The following is an 18,710-nucleotide window of genomic DNA, read 5'->3' as shown; positions in this document are numbered from 1 at the left end:
TTAATCCCACATGTGTTTATCGGCCACGTTGGCACAATAAACAAACTCAGTCACTATGGGTGACCTGATGGCACCTAATAACCACAGCAACCTGGACTGCCAGAAAAATGAACAAATCTCTCTTGGAAGAAATCCAGCCAGAATGCCCCGTACAATCCAAATCAGGACTAAGACTTTATCTCATGTACTTTGTGCATGTTATCTGGAGGAACTGGAAGGGCATTATGCTTGGTAAAGTAGAAGTTCAGCATTAAAAAGAAGACCTCCAATAAGATGGATTTCCATTGTCTGCAATAACAGGCTTAAACATAGCAAAAACTGGAGAATAGTGTAGACTCGGCAATGTTCTGCTCTGTTGTACATAGGATCACAATGACTTGGAACCAACCCAACGGTAACTAACAACAGCTGCAACAAGTTGAGATTAAACATATTACTAACATTTCCCTTTCTGTCTGAGTATGCATTCACATGACAGTGCTTACTAAAAAGTCTGTAGCCAGTGGGTCCAGATGATAAAGAAAACACTCTGGAATTCTATAAAATGGGGGTGGACCACAAACCAAAATAGAATTTAAATATTTAATTACAGTAATGATCTGGGATGCCCTGCACTCCAGAACCCTCGAACATTGGCCTATGTCCACTGCTGAGTGCATAACTTTGGGGTAATGCAATACTTTGCAGTGAACACAGGCTAGCAGATGCAGTAGTTTTATTTGGTTGAATTGGAGAAGCGGCCCAACATACACTGGTGTGAGTCAAAAATGAGGTTAAGAGATGCACATGCAGGTGACAAAGGGCACAAAGACCGTAACTGAAGAAGACAAGCTTCCTTACTAGCCACACTGGGCCAGGGTCGGCCCTATTTACCTTTAAATCTTCTAGCATAGGTCGAAGAAAACATCTGTGCTGCATGAGTAAGCCAGCCCAATCACTCATAATGGATGAAGATTTCCTGTGTTTGTTTTTCACAGGTCTGTCTTGGTTGTAAAAGTACATCTCCTTTTCTCCAGAGGATTCGCTAATCAGGGAGATTGCAGGCATCAGGAATAAGCTCATTTACTCAAGGCGGCAGGCGAATGCTGATGTGCGGGCTCTGGACTCAGTCTGTCTGGGCAGAGTTCTTGCTCTGAGGCTCAACAGTGATGTAATCATGAATGACTTTGGCAAGCTGCACCGACTGAGGAGGCAGCTAGTATTCTACTCTCTGTTTTATACACTATAGGTTGAGGCACATGGAAGGGAAGTGACTTGTATTTTATTATCTGAGATCTGGCAATAACAAGAACTCAATCAGGGTAGTTATTCTTGTTGCTCAGAGGCCAAAACCGGGAAGCTGGAGAAGGTACTTGGTGCCAGTGCTCTGTAACACCATTTGGAAGAAAGACTATGTTAACTTTGGTATGTAACCCTTTCCTCATTGTGGGCCAGAGACTTTGAGGGATGAACCCAACATTCCTACCTAGGGTGTCCAGGACAGTATTAGAAACTGTGTTCTCTGTGCTGTTTGCTGAAGCTGAGTTAGCTCTGTGAGATGCCTAAAGCCAGGATAAGGTTACCACCCCAAAGTTAATTATCTAAGGCCACTTGGAGAAGGCTATAACGTGTTGAGCTTTGAGGTGTATTTGTAAACATGTGTGATCATTTGGGGGATAATTCCATTTACTGGCTCTACAGGGCATAGCCTGACACCTTTGATCTCTTGTTTCCTGGTTAACAGAGAAGCTCTTCCTTAGATATTGGGGGCTGGGATATCCCCGCTCCACCACTGGTACTACTGTGTTTCCCAGAAGAGGAGATGCAGATTCTAATCAAGCAACCCACAGCCAACCCCCCAAATAATGTTGGATTCCTTTATTTTTCTTCAAAATGGGAGGAAACAAAGAAGTATGATTTGTCATAAATGCTTCAGTAAATATCATTTTATTCTTATTTAAAGAAAGTCAACCAACTTCTGGCAAGTGCTCTACATGGTCTTTAGGACAAGATAACATTTGTAGAGAAGGTTGTTACATATAAAAACCATCCAAAGTTTCTCTTAGCACAGGATCATTGCTGTTTTAAAGTTATTTCTATCAAAGTGCAACTCATATTAATAGCATCACATTTTAGCCTATATGAAATATTTCATTTGCATCCTCCTGTGATAGTTTGACTGACTGGCAACTTTTGCAGGGATAAAAACACAACTTAAGTACATACCTAATAATATATGGAAAAGAGATGGAAAATTTTAAAAAGAAATCAAGGAGGAATGGGAATGTAAGATGTATAAGCACAGTGCACCAAGTGATGATGTCTGGGCTCATTTGATGTCACATTTACATTCATGCCTCTTGGGGTCTCCCTTTTGTGTCATTTTATTAAAGCTACAATTTACTTACATTCGAGTATTTTATGGAAAAAGCCTGACATGAAAGTTAGTTAATGAAATGTTGCTCTGTAAACAAGCAAGGCCTGGCTAAATATAGTGTGACTGATGGGCAACTATGAAATTAAAAACTGTAGGGGACCCAGGCAGGGAACAAAAAACAAACAAACAAAACTGTAACACAGTTGAGGGTGTCTCTGATAACATTATAAGCCATAAAGCAGAGAGAAACATGTGACAGTCTCACTATAATATCTGTGAACCAAATTTATGGCCTATGTGTGTGTGTGTGTGTTTGTGATTCTACACACAAGAATGTCTGGGCCGATTCTTTTCTGATTATATGCTATTGTCCCTTTTCCTCTCTTTGATCAATGTACAGTTACTTTTCCTAAAATTAGATCCTGCCTCCCACTGAGAATTTAAACTGTGGGCACAGGTGTGCCTGGGTTTGGGCAACTCTAGTCAAATATGGAAGTATTTCATATTGACCCTGGTCCATCGGGGGTGGGAAGTTTAGACCACCGGTTCTTAAGAGTGCTCCTAGGATTGACAGCATCAGCATTGCCTGCAATGGAGAGAAATGAAAATTCTCCAACTCTGTTGTAGACCTGATCCTGAAACAGAAAATATGGGGTGGACCAGGCAATCTGGGTTTTAACAAGCTCTCCAGGTCATTCTGATGCTCTTATGAGTTTGAGAGCCATTGGTTTTAACTTAGTCTTGTTGGCTTGTACCCTATGTGTCTCGGTTGATTTTCTGGACATCTACATATCAATGAACTGTAGCTTCCTCCCCTCTGGTTTGGCCCCATGGCTGGGCCCATGGCCTCTATGGCTGGCCTGTCTTGGCTTCAGAAATATATTCTAGTTCTCACCTGGAATTTCAAGCTTTCCCAGTGGATTGGAGACCTGTAATTCTTTCCCTCAAATATACCACACTCCTACCCTTAATACAGTCCCCTCCTGGTTGACCATCAAGTCTGACGTTCAATCACCAGTGCCATTTGGAGCCAATTTCCACTGGACCATCTTCATGACCACGCAATCTCTTGTACCGTTCTAGATCAAGCAGGTTGTATTAACGTGGCCTGTCAGCTAATCTCTGGAACCCTCACCCCTGGACACTATGGTCGACATCACTCTCCTTTCTTATGTGACCTGTCCTATAACTGGAAGTTAAGTCCCGAGTGACTCAAACAGTGGGTTGCTAACCACAAGGTCAGTGGTTCAAATCCAGCAGCTGTTCAACCAGAGAAAGATGAGGCTGTCTGCTGCTCTAAAGATTCCATGGTCTCAGAAACTCTAGATAGGGTTGTGGTGAGTCAGCATCCACTCAATGGTAATAGGTTTGTTTTGAGTTTTATAAATTAGATTACTGTCTCTACCTTTCTAAAGCCCCACTATTGTACTCTGCTCTTCCTGCTGATACAGATACAAGAGGCTGTGTAAATTTTGATACTTATTTGAAGTCAATGGATGCCTTTGAAAAACCCTTAAAAAGAGAGTTAGCTTAACACTTTAAAATAATACATAATACTAATTTGAGTAAAACCTCTTAGAAGTAGAGAATAACAATAGTGTAAAACAAGTTGAAATATTTTAAGCAAACTTTTAACATAACTGCTTTTGAGTTCAGAATATGTCAATTTACCTGAGTATTCAGTATTTTTTATCTTGTGATAATCAGTGTCCTCCAGCTTTGCTCCCCCCCGCCCCATGCATATATTCACTTACTGGGTTTTATTTTCCAGAATCCTGAACACATCACTATCTGGCTAAGAGTTCACAGAGGACCAAGAACTCTAAAGTCTCATGTAACATGCGTGCTCATCCATGGGAGCCTCTGGGTGAGTACCACTGTGAAAGAAATTGTAGGTCACATTTATAGGCCCAGAAAATAATTCAACAAGCCTTTCAAAACACTCTTAGTTCACCGTTGGTCAATGCATTTTTATATGTTTAGCAATATTCACTGCACTCTCAGAGTTTTTTTCCCTCTTGAATTTGGTTTAAACTTTAAAGCACAGTTACGTGGCCAGGTGTAAGCATAGCCTTTCTTTAGTTAAATGTGTGAGGACTGCGTCTGCTTCTTCCTTGTCAGATGGATGGAAAATAATCACAAGCATTTAATCGAGGCAGTTTGCATTTGTGATGATACTTAGTAATTCCTTCAAGCAACAATTACGCATTCAATGCCTACTCTGGGCTAGGCACTGTACAAGATGCTAGAATAACATAATGCTTGTTCATGAGAATTTTCCTAGGAAGAATTTTTCCTGTCAGATGGACTTTTTTTCCCCTTTCTTCCTGTCAGATGTGGTGGTGTAGTGATTGTGTGCTGGGCTGAAAAACTCAAGGTCAGCAGTTTGAAACCACCAGCCACTACAGGAAAAAGGATGAGGCTTTCTACTCCCATAAAGAGTAACAGTCTTGGAAAGCCGCAGGGGCAGTTTTACCCTGCCTTTCAGGGTTGCCATGGATCAGAATAGACACAATGGCAGTGGGTTTGGTGTTTGATTTTGGTCAGACGTGGTGGGCATCATTCTCCTTACAGAGCACCAGGGAGCTGCTATGTGATTATCAAGATGCATGTACGTGAGAAATAACATGTAACTCACCTTAAACACTGTTCTGGTGTGGCATTTGAATAGGATACCAGTCAAAGGAACACTTAAAGACAGCAATATTTGAAAACAAATGTATGTGTTTCTACTATTGGTACAGGCAGCCATTCTTGTCAAATTGCCTGCTACTTGCCTACTTCAGGTTTACAACAATGATCTCTCAGGCACTGTTTATCAGAGTTACCTTCAACTGGCTTCATCTTGATCTCCCTTTCCTGTGAGAAAATGTCTAATTTGTATCTATAGCATCCCTCTGGCTGGACATATTGCTAGTCATTCACTGATCAAATATTTTTAAGCATTTCCTGCGTCTCTAATGTTATTCTAAAGGTTGTGAAGAATTATAAACAAAATAAAATAAAGTGTAAACACATGCACAGACCCACAAAAAGGCACAACACACGTCCTTTCGCACCACAAGCATTTATAAACCACTGAATGCTCTGAAGAAGTAGCTCTTCCTTGAATAACAGCTTTCTCCCCTGGCTGTGCTCTGCCTTCCCTTTCTCCTCACCACAACGGCTTTCTCTACAAAACGTCTACTGCATTCTGAGTATCTTTAGGACAATGCCTAGGTCTTACCCACTCTTATTAGGTGATAGGATATTACATGGCACTCAGGTAAACATGTTGAAATGAAGAATAAAAAAGCAAATACATTTGTACTGATGTACTGTAAACAGACATCATCCTGGGATTGCTAGGACCCTTGGAAAAGTCAATTGACCGGGCAATGTATAATCATTGTTTTGCCTTGTGAGTGAAGATCAAATTTACCCCAGGGAACTTTAGTGTACAGACCTGCCACTGTGCCCTTGATCAAGCCAACAATATCAGAAATCAAACACAGCCATTCCAAGTAATTATTTCCTTTGTTAGATAGTGCCACTGACCTGATCTGAAGCCACGTCAGCATGGGCGTTGTCCCTCCTCCAAATACCCAGACGGTGAAGAAGACGATGAACAGTGTGGTGGTAAGCATCATTTGTTTGGGCTGAGACTCTGTGTTCCGAATCGCTAGGGCAAATGCTATTGCTCCACGCAAACCTTGCAGAGAAAACCAAAAGGGAACTGTGAACTTTGTGCATTGTTGCATGACTTATTCTCATTTCATTGGATTGATCTTCACAATTTGGAGACAAACTAATTTTTTAAGTTAAATTTTAACTTTTGAGATCACTGTAGATTGACAAACAGTTGTAAGAAGCAATACTTAGAAACCCTGTGTAACTTTTCAACATCACAACGAAGATGTTGACATTGACATAGTCAGAAAATTATGCTAGGCTGGGTTCTCTAGAGATACAAACCCAATAATACTTACGTGTGTGTAGATACAGGTGTATATATGTTACACACACAGATAAAAGAAAACACTTTATATCAAGAAGTACTTTCTCTCAAGAAGGATCCAAGACCAGTCCAAATCAAGTTTGTGGCTCCGTGCTAGCTGGAGCCATCTTCACACTCACACAGCTGCTGAGCAATGGAGCAGAAAGGTGAGATGGGAAGCAGAGCGAGCACAGGCTGGTGGGAGAGCACAGGGAGAGCAGAGGAGGGTGGATTCGAGTTTGGTGGAAACATGGCAGGGCACCAACTGTTCTCCATATCGACAGTTCATGTGAGGCCACTTCTGGAGGTAAAAACAGAGTCCCAGCCAGGAAGAAGGCAAAGGGCAAGAGTGGATGGAGATGTTCTCACTGTCTTTCTTATAGAAAAGGCCACACCCCCAAGGAGGCATTATCAGGCTGTAACCAGTTTGATAGGCTGGACTCTCCCTCTGCACTTTCACACAAGGTCAAGTTGATATAAAATCTAACAGCCACATCAGGATAGAGTTAATTTCTCTCACCACATTCCTCTTTTCCCTTTTTATACCCACACCTACTTCCCTTTTGTCCCCACTGCGTGGTAAGCAATAATCTCTTCTTTATTTGCATAATTTGTCATTTGAGACTGCTATGTAAATGGAACCATACGGCATGGTTGTGGTTCACTCAGCATAATTCTCTAACAATTCTTCCAGGCAGTTGTCCCGTGCATCAACACTGGTTTCTTCTCATTGTTGAGCAGTATTCCATTGTTTGGATGTGCCTCTCTTCCAGGTTATTTCCAGCTTTGGGCTATTATGAATAGAGCAGCTGTAAACAATGCTGCCATGCAGGTTTTCCCATGAACCTCACTATTCATTCTCTGAGGTAAATTCCTAGGAGTGCAATCGCTGGATTGTAGACTCTTCTATGTTTCATTTTTAAAGATAACCCCAAACTCCTTGCTAGAGTTTTTGTTGCTGCTGTTATTGAGTGTCATCCAGTCAGTTTCTGCTTATGGAGACCCTATGTATAACAATTTTGTTTTTGCTGAACTTTTACTTTACTTATGGCACATGAAAAGTATCTGAGGCACCATCTCATCTTCCTTGTATCTAAGAAGCATGCTGGCTGTACTTCTCCCAAGTCAGGTTTGTTTGCTCTTCTGTATGCCCACAGTACTTGTACTATTCTTTGCCAGCACCACAATTCAAATGCATTAATACTTCTTTGGTCTTTAATATTCACTACCTTTCTTTCACAAGCATATGAGGTGGCTGAAAATACCACTGCTTTGGTCACATCCTTGATAATGTCAATATTTTCTTTACTGACCATGATGGCACTGATTGGTTCCCTGTGAGGATTTTTGTTTTCTTTATATTGAAATGTAATCCATACTGTATGCTTTGGTGTTCAATAGTAAGTGCTTCAAGCTTGCTTCACTTTTAGCAATGAAGGTTGTGCCATCTACATATTGCAGGTTATTAATGTGTTTTCTTCTGATCCTGACATCACAGTAATCCTAATAATCAAGTTTATCATATTATTTGCTCAACATACAGAGTGTGGTAGTTACATAATTTTATGTCAACTTGATAAATAAGTATAGGGGTGGAGTCTAGCCTGTCAATCAGGTCACAGCCTGATGATGCTTTCTTGTGGGCGTGACCTTCTTGGTGGCTTCTGGGAACTTCCTCTCTCTTGATTCTGCCATCAGAGGAGGGAGGTGTGTCTCTCTCTCTCTCTCTCTCTCTCTCTCTCTGGTTCACTTTCTGCTGTTGAGCCACTCAGAGAGCTGCAGGAGATGTGTGGAGAACTGTGCCAGTGCTGAGATGGTTCCACTGACTTTCTACCCACTGGCCCCTGGTCTTCCTGCATTTTGCATCATTCATGTGACTGTGTGAATCTGAAGAAGGATTTCTGGACTAGTAGTGGATTTATGGGCTAATATTGGGCTTATAGGCTTGAGCTGGACTGGGCTGGGACATTTTCTTAATATACAATTACTTTTTGACATAAGGCTCTCTCTTAAACGTATAGAAATGTCTCTGGATTTGTTTCCCTAGTCAACCCAGCCTAACACAGAGATGGAACACATATGGTGAAAGGATACAACTGTGACACACACCTTTACTTATTTTAAACCACACAGTATCCACTTGTTCTATTCTAATGACTTACTTTTGGTGTATATACAAGTTTTGCAGGATCGCAATTGTTTGTTTATTAGGAGCCACACAGTCAAGTGCCTTTGCATCATCAATAAAACCCAGCTAAAAGTCTTTCTGGTATTTTCTGCTTTCAGCCAAGATCCATCTGATATCAATAGTCTCTTTCATTCTACATCATCTTCTGAATCTAGCTTGAATTTCTGGAAATTCTCTGAGGATTTACTGCTGCACTGCAATTCTTTATATACTCTAGATGCTAGTCTTTTGTCAGATATGGGTATTGTATAAAACTCTTTTGCACAAATTTTTGTACCACATTAAATCCAACCAATTAAGTTGTCATTTTGTGGATTGTGTTTGTTGAGGGCCCTCTCATTTTACGTGGAGGAGAGATGAGAATCAAGAGCAGCAGCATCAGTCCAAGACTGTTAATCCCCATAAAGTGAAGGTCAAACATAACTCATCCTTCATTTTCCCAATTCTGACCCGGAGCCACACCTCCCATGGAATTCTCTTATTTTGTTTTGGGTTCGAAAGTTTGTTGCAATGATCACCCAGAACTCACACAACATACTGAAGATTGTGAGGTTTATTAGAGATTTAACAGGTTATCATTCAGGATCAAAATTAACTAATATAGCTGGAATGACTCAAGGTATGATGCTTTGATCAGACAACCTCTTGATCATGTCAAGGTAGCCCTCTCTCTAGGCCCTCAATCTGCAATGCTTAGTCTCTGCTCTGCTAGGGCGACTGTTACAAAGCTATTTAACTCTGCCATCAAGTGCCCAGAGATACCTCAATTACTCGCTCAGCAAGCCATCTGCCTAAAAATACTTGATTCTTTTGTTCCCTGGGTCTCCCAGCTCAGCTTACTTCAACTGTTTCCTAAGAGGTGCTCAGCATAGGGCCCAAAAGGGATAAGCTCTCATCCAGGCTCTTGTTGGTGCTGTCCCTTTAGCTTCCTAGCAGGATGGTACAACTGTCTCATCACCTACAAGGATTCTCTACACCTTACTGGCATTGTCCTAGCTAAAAAGGGTTCCATGCACCTTATATGCATTAGCAAAACTGTTCAATCTCCTTGGTAGGCTCCAAGAACCACTGTACCATCCATCACTTTGTGAGAGTTATGTAGCTATAGCTAAAAGTGCAATGAATTCACAGGTCCATATGGGGTCAAGTCAAAAAACACTTTACTCCACCCTGAGTCCTGCAGATTTTCTCCTATTTTTGTTTTCCTGTAGAAAGTTGAGAATAAAGCCATGCTCATCTTGAGCTAACTTTTGCATATGGTATGAGGCTTAGGTTGAGGTGGTGAGTTGAGTATATTTGGGTGGGTCTTGGAGGGGCAGTCAATCGTTTAATGTGGCAGCTCTTCTAGCTGAAGTCTCTAATTCCACCAAATGACTTTTCCCTGCATGGGTCCAGTTAGAAGGTGGGGGAAGATACTGATAGGGTTCACCTGTGAGTAAATGAAAATAGGATTCTCTGAAGTATCATTCGACTGTATATAAAAATTAGATCTCTGAGAGGCAGGAATAAGGATCACATTACCAGCAAAAGTCAGGAGTGAAGTGTGTCCTCTGGACCCAGGATTCCTGTGCAGTGAACCTCCTGGATCCATCTGACAGCTCTACCATCAGAAGAGCAGCATCAGAACCAGGAGCCAGAGTATGGAACTGAGTGATGGGCTTTCTAATTCATGGAGCAAGTAAAGCTGAGTGCTTTTGTGGAGGAGACTGGCTTGCATATTGAGGTGCCTTTGGGAACTTAATTGGGGAAGTTGGGCTTACTGGAGTGGGGTGCCTCTGGGTCCTTAAATCAGGCAGCTGGATTTGCTAACCCACAGAGCATAAACTGAATGCCTTCAGACTGAGGCTTATAACAGAGTGGTATGCCCTTTGGACATTTTTGAGACTTGAGAGAACTTTGTAACATGTCCTGATAAACAATTCAACCCTGAGCTTTTCTCACTGGCATAACAACTTATTTGCTGCCTTAAAAAAACCCTTCAGTCATGACTTTTGTCTGTGAGTTCTGTGTATACATTGCAGTGGATATCAGAACCCCCAGACGTAAAATAGAGAACCCTAAATAAGACAACACAAGCCTATTTCTGGATTGTCCATTCAGTCTCACTCATCTTATTGTTATAGTTCCATGTTGTGCTGTTGTTAGCAACCATCAAGTTGATTATTGAATCATGGTGAATTCACACACAATGGGATGAAATGCTATCTGGTCCTGTCCTTAACAATGAGTAGACTAATTCCCTTTACCTTATTTTTCACTTTAAAATTGGTTTAGCTACTCTACTTTCTCTGCTTTTCCATACTATAAACGATCTTGTTTATATGTACAAAAATCTTTCTGTTAATAATTACTTTTAAAAATTCAAATGCTAAAAAAAAGCAAATGTTATACAACACAGAAATCCAGGGTTCCTTAACACCAACAATTGTATGAAATGACATCTAAAAATTACTCCATATTGATGTATTGATGGCATACTCTTGTTAAAAGTTTATAAATTAACCTATGGAAATCTGCTTTTACATTCTTTTAACATTTCTTCTTTAATAGCAATATGCTAAGTGAATTTTTATAAATCCATATTAAACATCTTTGCAAGGAAAGGTATTTTTTAAGAACTAAATGCTAAAATTTAAGCCAGATGACAGTGTATTGGTGAGGGTTGACTAGAGAACCAAATTCATCGACACTCATATGTGTATAAGAAAGAATTTTATATAAAAGAGCAATTGTATATTGACAATACACACCAGCCCAGTCCAGACAAAGTCCATAAGTCCAATATTAGCCCATATGTCCAATACCAATCTATAAATTCCTCTTCAGACTCACGCAACACATGCAATGATGCTGAATGCAGGAAGATCACAGGCCAGTGGGTGGGAAGTCTTGTGGATTCAGGGGCAACATCTCACTGCTGGTAGGGGTTTCTACATGGCTTCTCCAGCTCCAGGGCTCTAGTGTAGCTCCATGTGTATTGTCATCAGGAAGACTAAGCAGACAGTCTTTGGTGAGCTATTTTTTTTCATGGCACCTCTAAATGAGGTCATCAAGCTTCAACCTGATTGACAGGCTAGACTCTACCCCTTCACAACTACCACAGACATTAATAAAAATGAAGGCGTAGACTTTGAAACAAGGTAAATAAAATCACAGGAAGTAAAAGTAAAAGAGTTAAGAGGGCTCTCTCAGTAATAAGAGACTTACAAGACAGTTACAGTTCCCACTGTTGCATGCAACTGGACAGATAAATATTTACAAGACAGCAAGTATGTCATTGAGGTAGTGATTTGACTTTTTAAAATAGGTATATTTAAGTTATGCATATAAGATATCAATGACCCACTTTTTACATTGGCTATAGTATTTAGTTTTCTAAACTCAAGTGTTCATATTATGGGAATTTTAAAAATTGGAGACAGTATAGCATGAGGAAAACTATAACTATATTGTTGTTGGTTGCTTAAGTTCCCAACTTAGAACACAATGCTCCTTCCGTATCTCCATGATGAGACTGTACAAGAGACAAGCAGCAGAACAGGAGACCCAGAGACATTTTCCTGAAACAAGGAAGCATTAGAAAGCGCGAACACCTTCAACAAAATGCAATGGAGGAAGGAAAGTATTCCAGTTCTCCATGTAGACAAGGAAATGGCCTGAAGACATGGAGGATAACATTTAAGGTAGTTATTATTTTTTAAAGTTCTTACATATCAGAAATTCTGAACACTCAAGAAGGCTGCACTCAGGAAGAAAAGTTCCCACCAGAGGTACCTTGCATTCAGACCCAACTGGGACAAGAAAGTGGGGACATAAATCACCCCGAACACTGGGGAATGTTAATGATGTTCTCTGCAGGAAACACAAGTGGTGTCCTTGGAGAACAGGAACTCAAGGGAACAGTCTAGCGACAGACTTCGGTGGCCCAGAAGAGAATTTATAAACTCCCAAACAAAACAAATAAAGAATAACTGCCATAGGGTCAATTCCCAACATTGGGTCTCATTTTTGGAAATTGACTCTATGACCTAATGTCGGGGGTTTAAGTGGAGAGAAAATGTTTTGAGAATGATGTACAAATGCGATTTACACAATTGATGTGTGTATGGATTGCGATAACAGTTGTATGAGCCCCTAATAAAATGTTTAAAAATAAATAAATAAAATAAAAGCAAAATAAAGGAAAAAAAATAGAGTCAATTCCAACTTACATAGACCCTACGAGATGGGGCAGAACTACCCCCTGTGAATGTCTGAGACTTTATATCTTCACAGAAGTAGGCAGCCTCATCTTTCTTCTGTAGAGCAGGGGTGGGTTTAGACTGCTAACCTAGCCCACAGCCTATCAGGGATCAAGCAGGAATTTATAGGTCTAGATAAAGTTCTTAGCAGTGTTTAATCAGTGGATATGATTGGAAATAGAAGATGTAGAAATTGATCATTTTACTTACTCTTTCCAAAGCTCATATTTCTAGAAATTTTCATAAAGTAACATTACCTCAAAATAGATAAGTGAATATTATATGCAGATATTAGGTGAAGGGACTTTAAAATATGTATTTTTATTATTATGAATACCTGTGCTCTTTACTTTGCATTTTTTGTGTGAAAGACATAAAACTGAAATAAAAATGGATTATATCATGCTTATTATAAATGCTTATATGTTAGGCATCAAGACACGGGAAGTATTTAGTCATTAATCTTCCTATGTTTTATAATGTATTATCATTATGTGAAATTACCATAACTATGCTCTTAAATCTAAATTATTGATGCATGAGCAGTTCTTGGTTTCTGAGAATGATGAGGGCAATGAATGTACAAATGTGCTTTACACAACTGATGTCTGTATGGATTGTGATAAGAGTTGTATGAGCCCCTAATAAAACACTTAAAAAAAAAGACAAGGCTTTCTACTCCCCATAAACCGTTACAATCTTGGAAACTCACAGGGGCAGTTCTACCCTGTCCTACAGAGTTGCTGTGAATCAGCATCGACTCAATGATCATGAGGGGTTTGGTTGTTTTGTAATTGGGCAATATAGAAGTGATAACCCAAGCAATAAAGAATAAGAGTAAAGTATTCACAATAGCCTTTAAGCCTAAAACAAATTGAAAAAGAACCCTATAACTTTGTACAACATGATGGGAAGCCCATGGGGAAAACATTGAAACCTCAGAACATTGTCAACAAGTGTCCTGTTGGATATCATGCTGTAGATAAACATACTACAGATAGGGTGTAAGATAGTTCTAAAGCCTTCCTTTCTAAGTTAATAGTAATCTCCAACATAATAAAAAAGAACACCAAATCTCACAGTTTCAGTTCATAAAACTGGTCTTCATTTCTGTGTGACGTAAGGGAAAGCATGGGCTGCGGGGTGAGCTGGGTGCGAGGCTCACAGTCTGGATTACGGCTCCTCGTTCCATGTCTTTTAGCAACTACTTGACCTTTCTGAGCCTTGTAAACTCCAATGTATAATAAATAGAAGCACCACAGAAAAACGTACCAGGAACTGAAATATAATCTATAAATCAAATCTTGCTTCAGTTCTGGAACATGGCCGATATTTAATAAATGTGATTTCTCTCCTTCAATCCCTTCAATCCCTCAAAAAAAAAATTACCAGTTATTCTAACTTTTTTTTTACTTCTAATATACACAACCACATGGATAATATTATGTATATAATAAACTCACTGCCATGGAGTCAGTGCTGACTCATAGGGACCCTGCTGTGAGTTTCTGAGACTGTAACTGTTTATGAGAGTAGAGGCTCAGTCTTGCTCATCCAGTGCTGCTGATGGTTTCAAACTGCAAACCATGTGTATAGAAGGCCAACTCGTAAGCACTATACCATTATTTCTCCATATTTACAAGTGAAGCAATGCAATGATCCCTGGGGGAAAAGATGGAACAGTGAACATCTGTTCTGTACTTGTCACAGGTTGAAAAACATTACTCCTTGGGGTCAAACTCTGAGATGTTGACAAGATTCCTTCCTGAAATGGCCAGACCTCCTGAAAGAACAGAGAAATAGGGTGTTTTGAAGCGGGATCATCTATCCATAGCCTAGTTATATGCAACACATAAGCCACACATCACCACTGAGATGATGGCCCCTAAGAAGCATGAGGTTGAGAATGATAGCTGCTAAGAGGGCAGAGTGAAGCTAATTTAGAACTCCAGGGAAAATAATATCTCACTCATCTTTTAGGGCTAAAGTTACTCACCACACATTTGGAGCCCAGACAAATGCCAAATCAATGGCCCTTCCTTGCTTCATTCAATAGGTATGTGGTGACTATCTCCTTTGTGGAGGCTTTGTTCCACTGAGGCTATCTTCTTAGTACCATGTATTTGGGAATGGAGAGTTGTAGGCTGAAATAAATTACTTTGGCCACCAGCAAAATGCTATAAATGAGAAATCAATGTTGATGCAAGATATGCCTTCTAGCCAGATATTATTTCCAAAGAACATGTAACATATCTCTTGAAATTCAGGAAATTCAGAACTCAAGGTCAAGGATCATTTGGTTTGGGGTCCATTGCCTACCCCTTTCTCTTTGTTTTGGCCAACTAAAGGAAATAACTCTATACTTTTGGGAAGTGATATGCTATTTTATTTCATCGTAGGTGGATTTACTTTGCAGAAATTTTGACATGTCTCATATATGCTGATGAAAAGTTAGCATCATCTTGGGGAGTAAAAGAATTGCCTGCAATAAAATGTGGTTTCATTTAAAATCGACCTTAAAGGGATTCTTTCATTAATATGTTGATGTTCATAACAATGGCAGACAACTGAACCAAGGAAAGCTTTCTAGAAAGAACCCCTGCTACAAAAACAAGTTTTCTCTTATATTTAAATGGTAAAAGTGAATCTTTAACCAGGTATACTTTTGCAAATATGTCCTGAATGGGTCAAGTTCAGATGAAGCTACATTTAAATCACAGAAATATAAATATCCTTCTGTTGTCATTCGTAGGGGCTCTGGTGGCTGGTGGCTGCTGGGATAGTGGATACTAGTTGGGCTGCTATCCTGAAGAGCAGGACTTCTCGACCATCTAACACTCTGTGGGATAAAGACACGTCTTTCCACTCCTGTAAAGCATTAGTCTCAGAAACCTCACAGGGGCAGGTCTGTCCTGTCCTATAGGATTGCTGTGAATTGGAATCCCCTCAGTGGCAGTGAGTTTGTTTGTTGGCTGGTTGGGTTTCATTATTAACTCTCACTGAGTCTGCTGTGACTTATGGAGACCCCACATGACAGAGAGAGGTGACCACCTCTATGGGGTTTTTCTTGGCTGAGTACTAAACAAATGGTTGGCACTTTGAACTCATTCAGAGGTGCTTAGGGAGACTGGGTGGGCAATCTGCACCTGAAAGGTCATGGCCTTGGAAAATCTAGGGAGCAGTTCTACTCTGCATTCATGCAGTTGCCCAAAGCAGGAACTGACCAGGTGGCAATTGTTAACAACTTTATTAAAGTAGATCACTCTGCCTTTCTTACATGGAATCAGAAGGTGGGTTTGAATTGTCAACTTTTAGATTACAGCTGATTGAAAACTTTTTGCAGAAACCAGGCTTGAGTATACTTTAAGGCATCCTTATTCAAAGTGAAAAGCAATAGACTAAAACGATAAACCTTTACTGAGCACTCACTATGCTCTCAGCCTTACCTAAGACACAGTGAAGGATGCGGTGGTGAGAGAACGGGGCTGCTCTGTCCTAGGGCTCGTGGTTCTACAAAGATGACCCTTAAAAGGTTGAGTGTAATGAGGAATATTAGAGGTACACAGTGTGCTCTGTGAGTATTGGTTGGTCAGGAGAACGATACATTATGGAACCTCGTGAGGACTCAAATATGGACCACTATAAGGACTGAGGCCTGTCCAAGGTGCTGAAATAACAGTGGGGTAGAGGAGAAAGAGAGCAGCATATCTAGTTTCCGCTGCCTGAATTATTTTCTCCCACCCAAATGACTTCCAGTAATTTCCCCCTTAACCCATAGCCAAATGTTACCTACTTCTAGCGCGGCTATTACATAAGAGCTCAGCTGAGACCTTGTTTTCTTCATGAAGTCTCCTCTGGACTGGGATACTTGTATCTCCTGAGGACGATCCAGATTTGTTCTATAAGAGTAGTTATTGCTTTACATTGTAATTAGCTGGAACAGGTTCAACTTCTGCTTATTACTGTATTTTTCCAGCACATTTTTAATGCGTGTTTTTGTGTAAAATTAGTGCCTCGGCTGATATTTGGGTTGGCTTATACTTGAGTATATACGGCATTCACCGAGCCCCTTAAGTTGAGAGTCAAGAGACTTGGAATTTGTTCTCACACTTGCCCCTGACAGGTTGCATGATCATATGCAGGTTGCTTTATCTAAATTTCTGTTGCCTTGCTGCTGATGGAAGGCTTTTAAAAAATGTATTTTTTTCTAAATTGAAATTTTAAGATAAACTTGTGGCCTTTAACTACAAATACAAATCATAATCAACCAAGGAGCTTCCCACTCCTCATAAACAATTGTTATCTGTGCCTTACTGCCAGGGTGACACTGTTAATCTCCTGCTTTACCTCTTCTGAAATGCTCCCAGTCCTATGGACAACTCCAAACCACACCATTTGAATCACCTTTCCTCTCTCATCCCCCCCACTCGGAAAATGTTCCTGTCTAATTTATAGTTAAGTCACTGTTCATACCACTCAAATTACTAACTCATACACTGAGGCAATTTAGTGGTTTAATGCAGTCTGTCCTTTCCTTCTAATGCTTAATCATTTGAAAAGGTTGAATTGCATCTTCCTTGTACAGTTATTATCTCGCCCATAATACCCAGAACAGAAGACTCGGCAAGTGTTTTTAAATTGAGCAACTGCAGTGGTTTCAGGCCCCGTAAATATGAGATAATGATTTTCTTCCTTCCTTCATTCATTCAGGCTCCAGGAGATAATAAGGAAGCACCTTAAAGGAGCTTCCAGATATGTTGGAAATGATCACACACACACACACACACACACACACACACACACACACAGTCCTATAAGATACTATGAGGAAAACTAAAGCAGGGTAGGTGTATACAGAATGATGGTAGGTGTATGTGATAAGTTAGCTTTGGGGTGATTAGGAAAGCCTCTCTGGTTAGGTGACATTTAGCAGAGGTCTGAATGAGGTGAGAGAGAAATCATGTGAGTAGATGGAAGAAGAGTGTCTAGGTTGAAGGAAGAGAAGATGCCAAGTCCAAAGGCCAGGATGTGCCTGGCCTGTTCAAGGAGTATCAATGTAGTCCATGTGACTGCAGCAGAATGAATGTGAGGGAAAGAAACTAATGCCAGACCCTTTAAGATTTAACAAGGCTTTTGAATGTTACTCTGAGATGGAAAGCTTTGGGAAGATTTCAGGCAGAGTAGTGATGTTATCTGTTCCATGCTCAAGATCTCTCTGGCTCTGATGTAGAAAATAAACAAATTTCTAGGCCAGAGGTAGGAGATGACCAGGGAGGAATATGGTGCTGGAGCTGAGGCAAGAAGTGAAAGTGAATCGGAACAGAATGGTAGCACTGAAATTGGTGGGAGTGGTTGCGCTTTGATGTATGTCAGGGTTTCTCAAAGTGGGCTGTAGAACTGTCTGGGGCAGATATCTACATTTTATCCTGAATTATGAGCTACAGTACAATTTTTTTAAATTGTTAAGGTGGCCATGAGTATGTTTTTTATTTGTTTGTTTGGGGGTGTTTGTTTTCTGAAAATGCGGCAATCGCCAAATAAGTTTGGGAACTTAGGATATGTCAGTGGTGAATAATATTTGTTGATGAGTCAAATGAATGGTATGACAAGGAGAGAAGACGATAAAGATTTACATCTTGAGCAAGAACTGAGGGCAATCCTGAGAAGAGATGTATGGAGGTCATCAAAAGTTGTATTTGGATTCTATGATGCTCACCATCACGACACAACCGCTGAAGACAAAGCGGGTGAATAAGCAAATGTGGCGAAGAAAGCTGATGGTGCCCGCTATCAAAAGATATAGTGTCTGGTGTCTTGAAGGCTTGAGGGTAAACAGGCGGCCATCTAGCTTGGAGGCATCAAAGCCCACATGGAACAACATATCAGCCTGTGTGGTCACGAGGTGTCGAACGGATCACTGAAGACAAATGGGTGCATAAGCAAATGTGG

The 18,710-nt window shown here is 40.4% G+C and overlaps 1 protein-coding gene across 1 annotated transcript in view; it reads right to left on the bottom strand.

Moving 5' to 3' along the window:
- SLC9A9 (solute carrier family 9 member A9) overlaps positions 1-18,710 on the bottom strand; it is an 859,212-nt gene that overhangs the window by 308,116 nt on the left and 532,386 nt on the right. Inside the window, exon 12 of the mRNA XM_045287469.1 lies at positions 5,894-6,047. Coding sequence (XP_045143404.1) covers positions 5,894-6,047 — 154 coding nt within the window. The remainder of the gene's footprint in view (positions 1-5,893; positions 6,048-18,710) is intronic.

This window comes from Echinops telfairi, unplaced genomic scaffold (assembly GCF_000313985.2).
Source record: "Echinops telfairi isolate 266 unplaced genomic scaffold, ASM31398v2 ScPeMD7_16;HRSCAF=60, whole genome shotgun sequence".
Taxonomy (NCBI): domain Eukaryota; kingdom Metazoa; phylum Chordata; class Mammalia; order Afrosoricida; family Tenrecidae; genus Echinops; species Echinops telfairi.
Note: the sequence above shows the minus strand (reverse complement) of the source record. Positions and strands in the feature narration are given on the sequence as shown.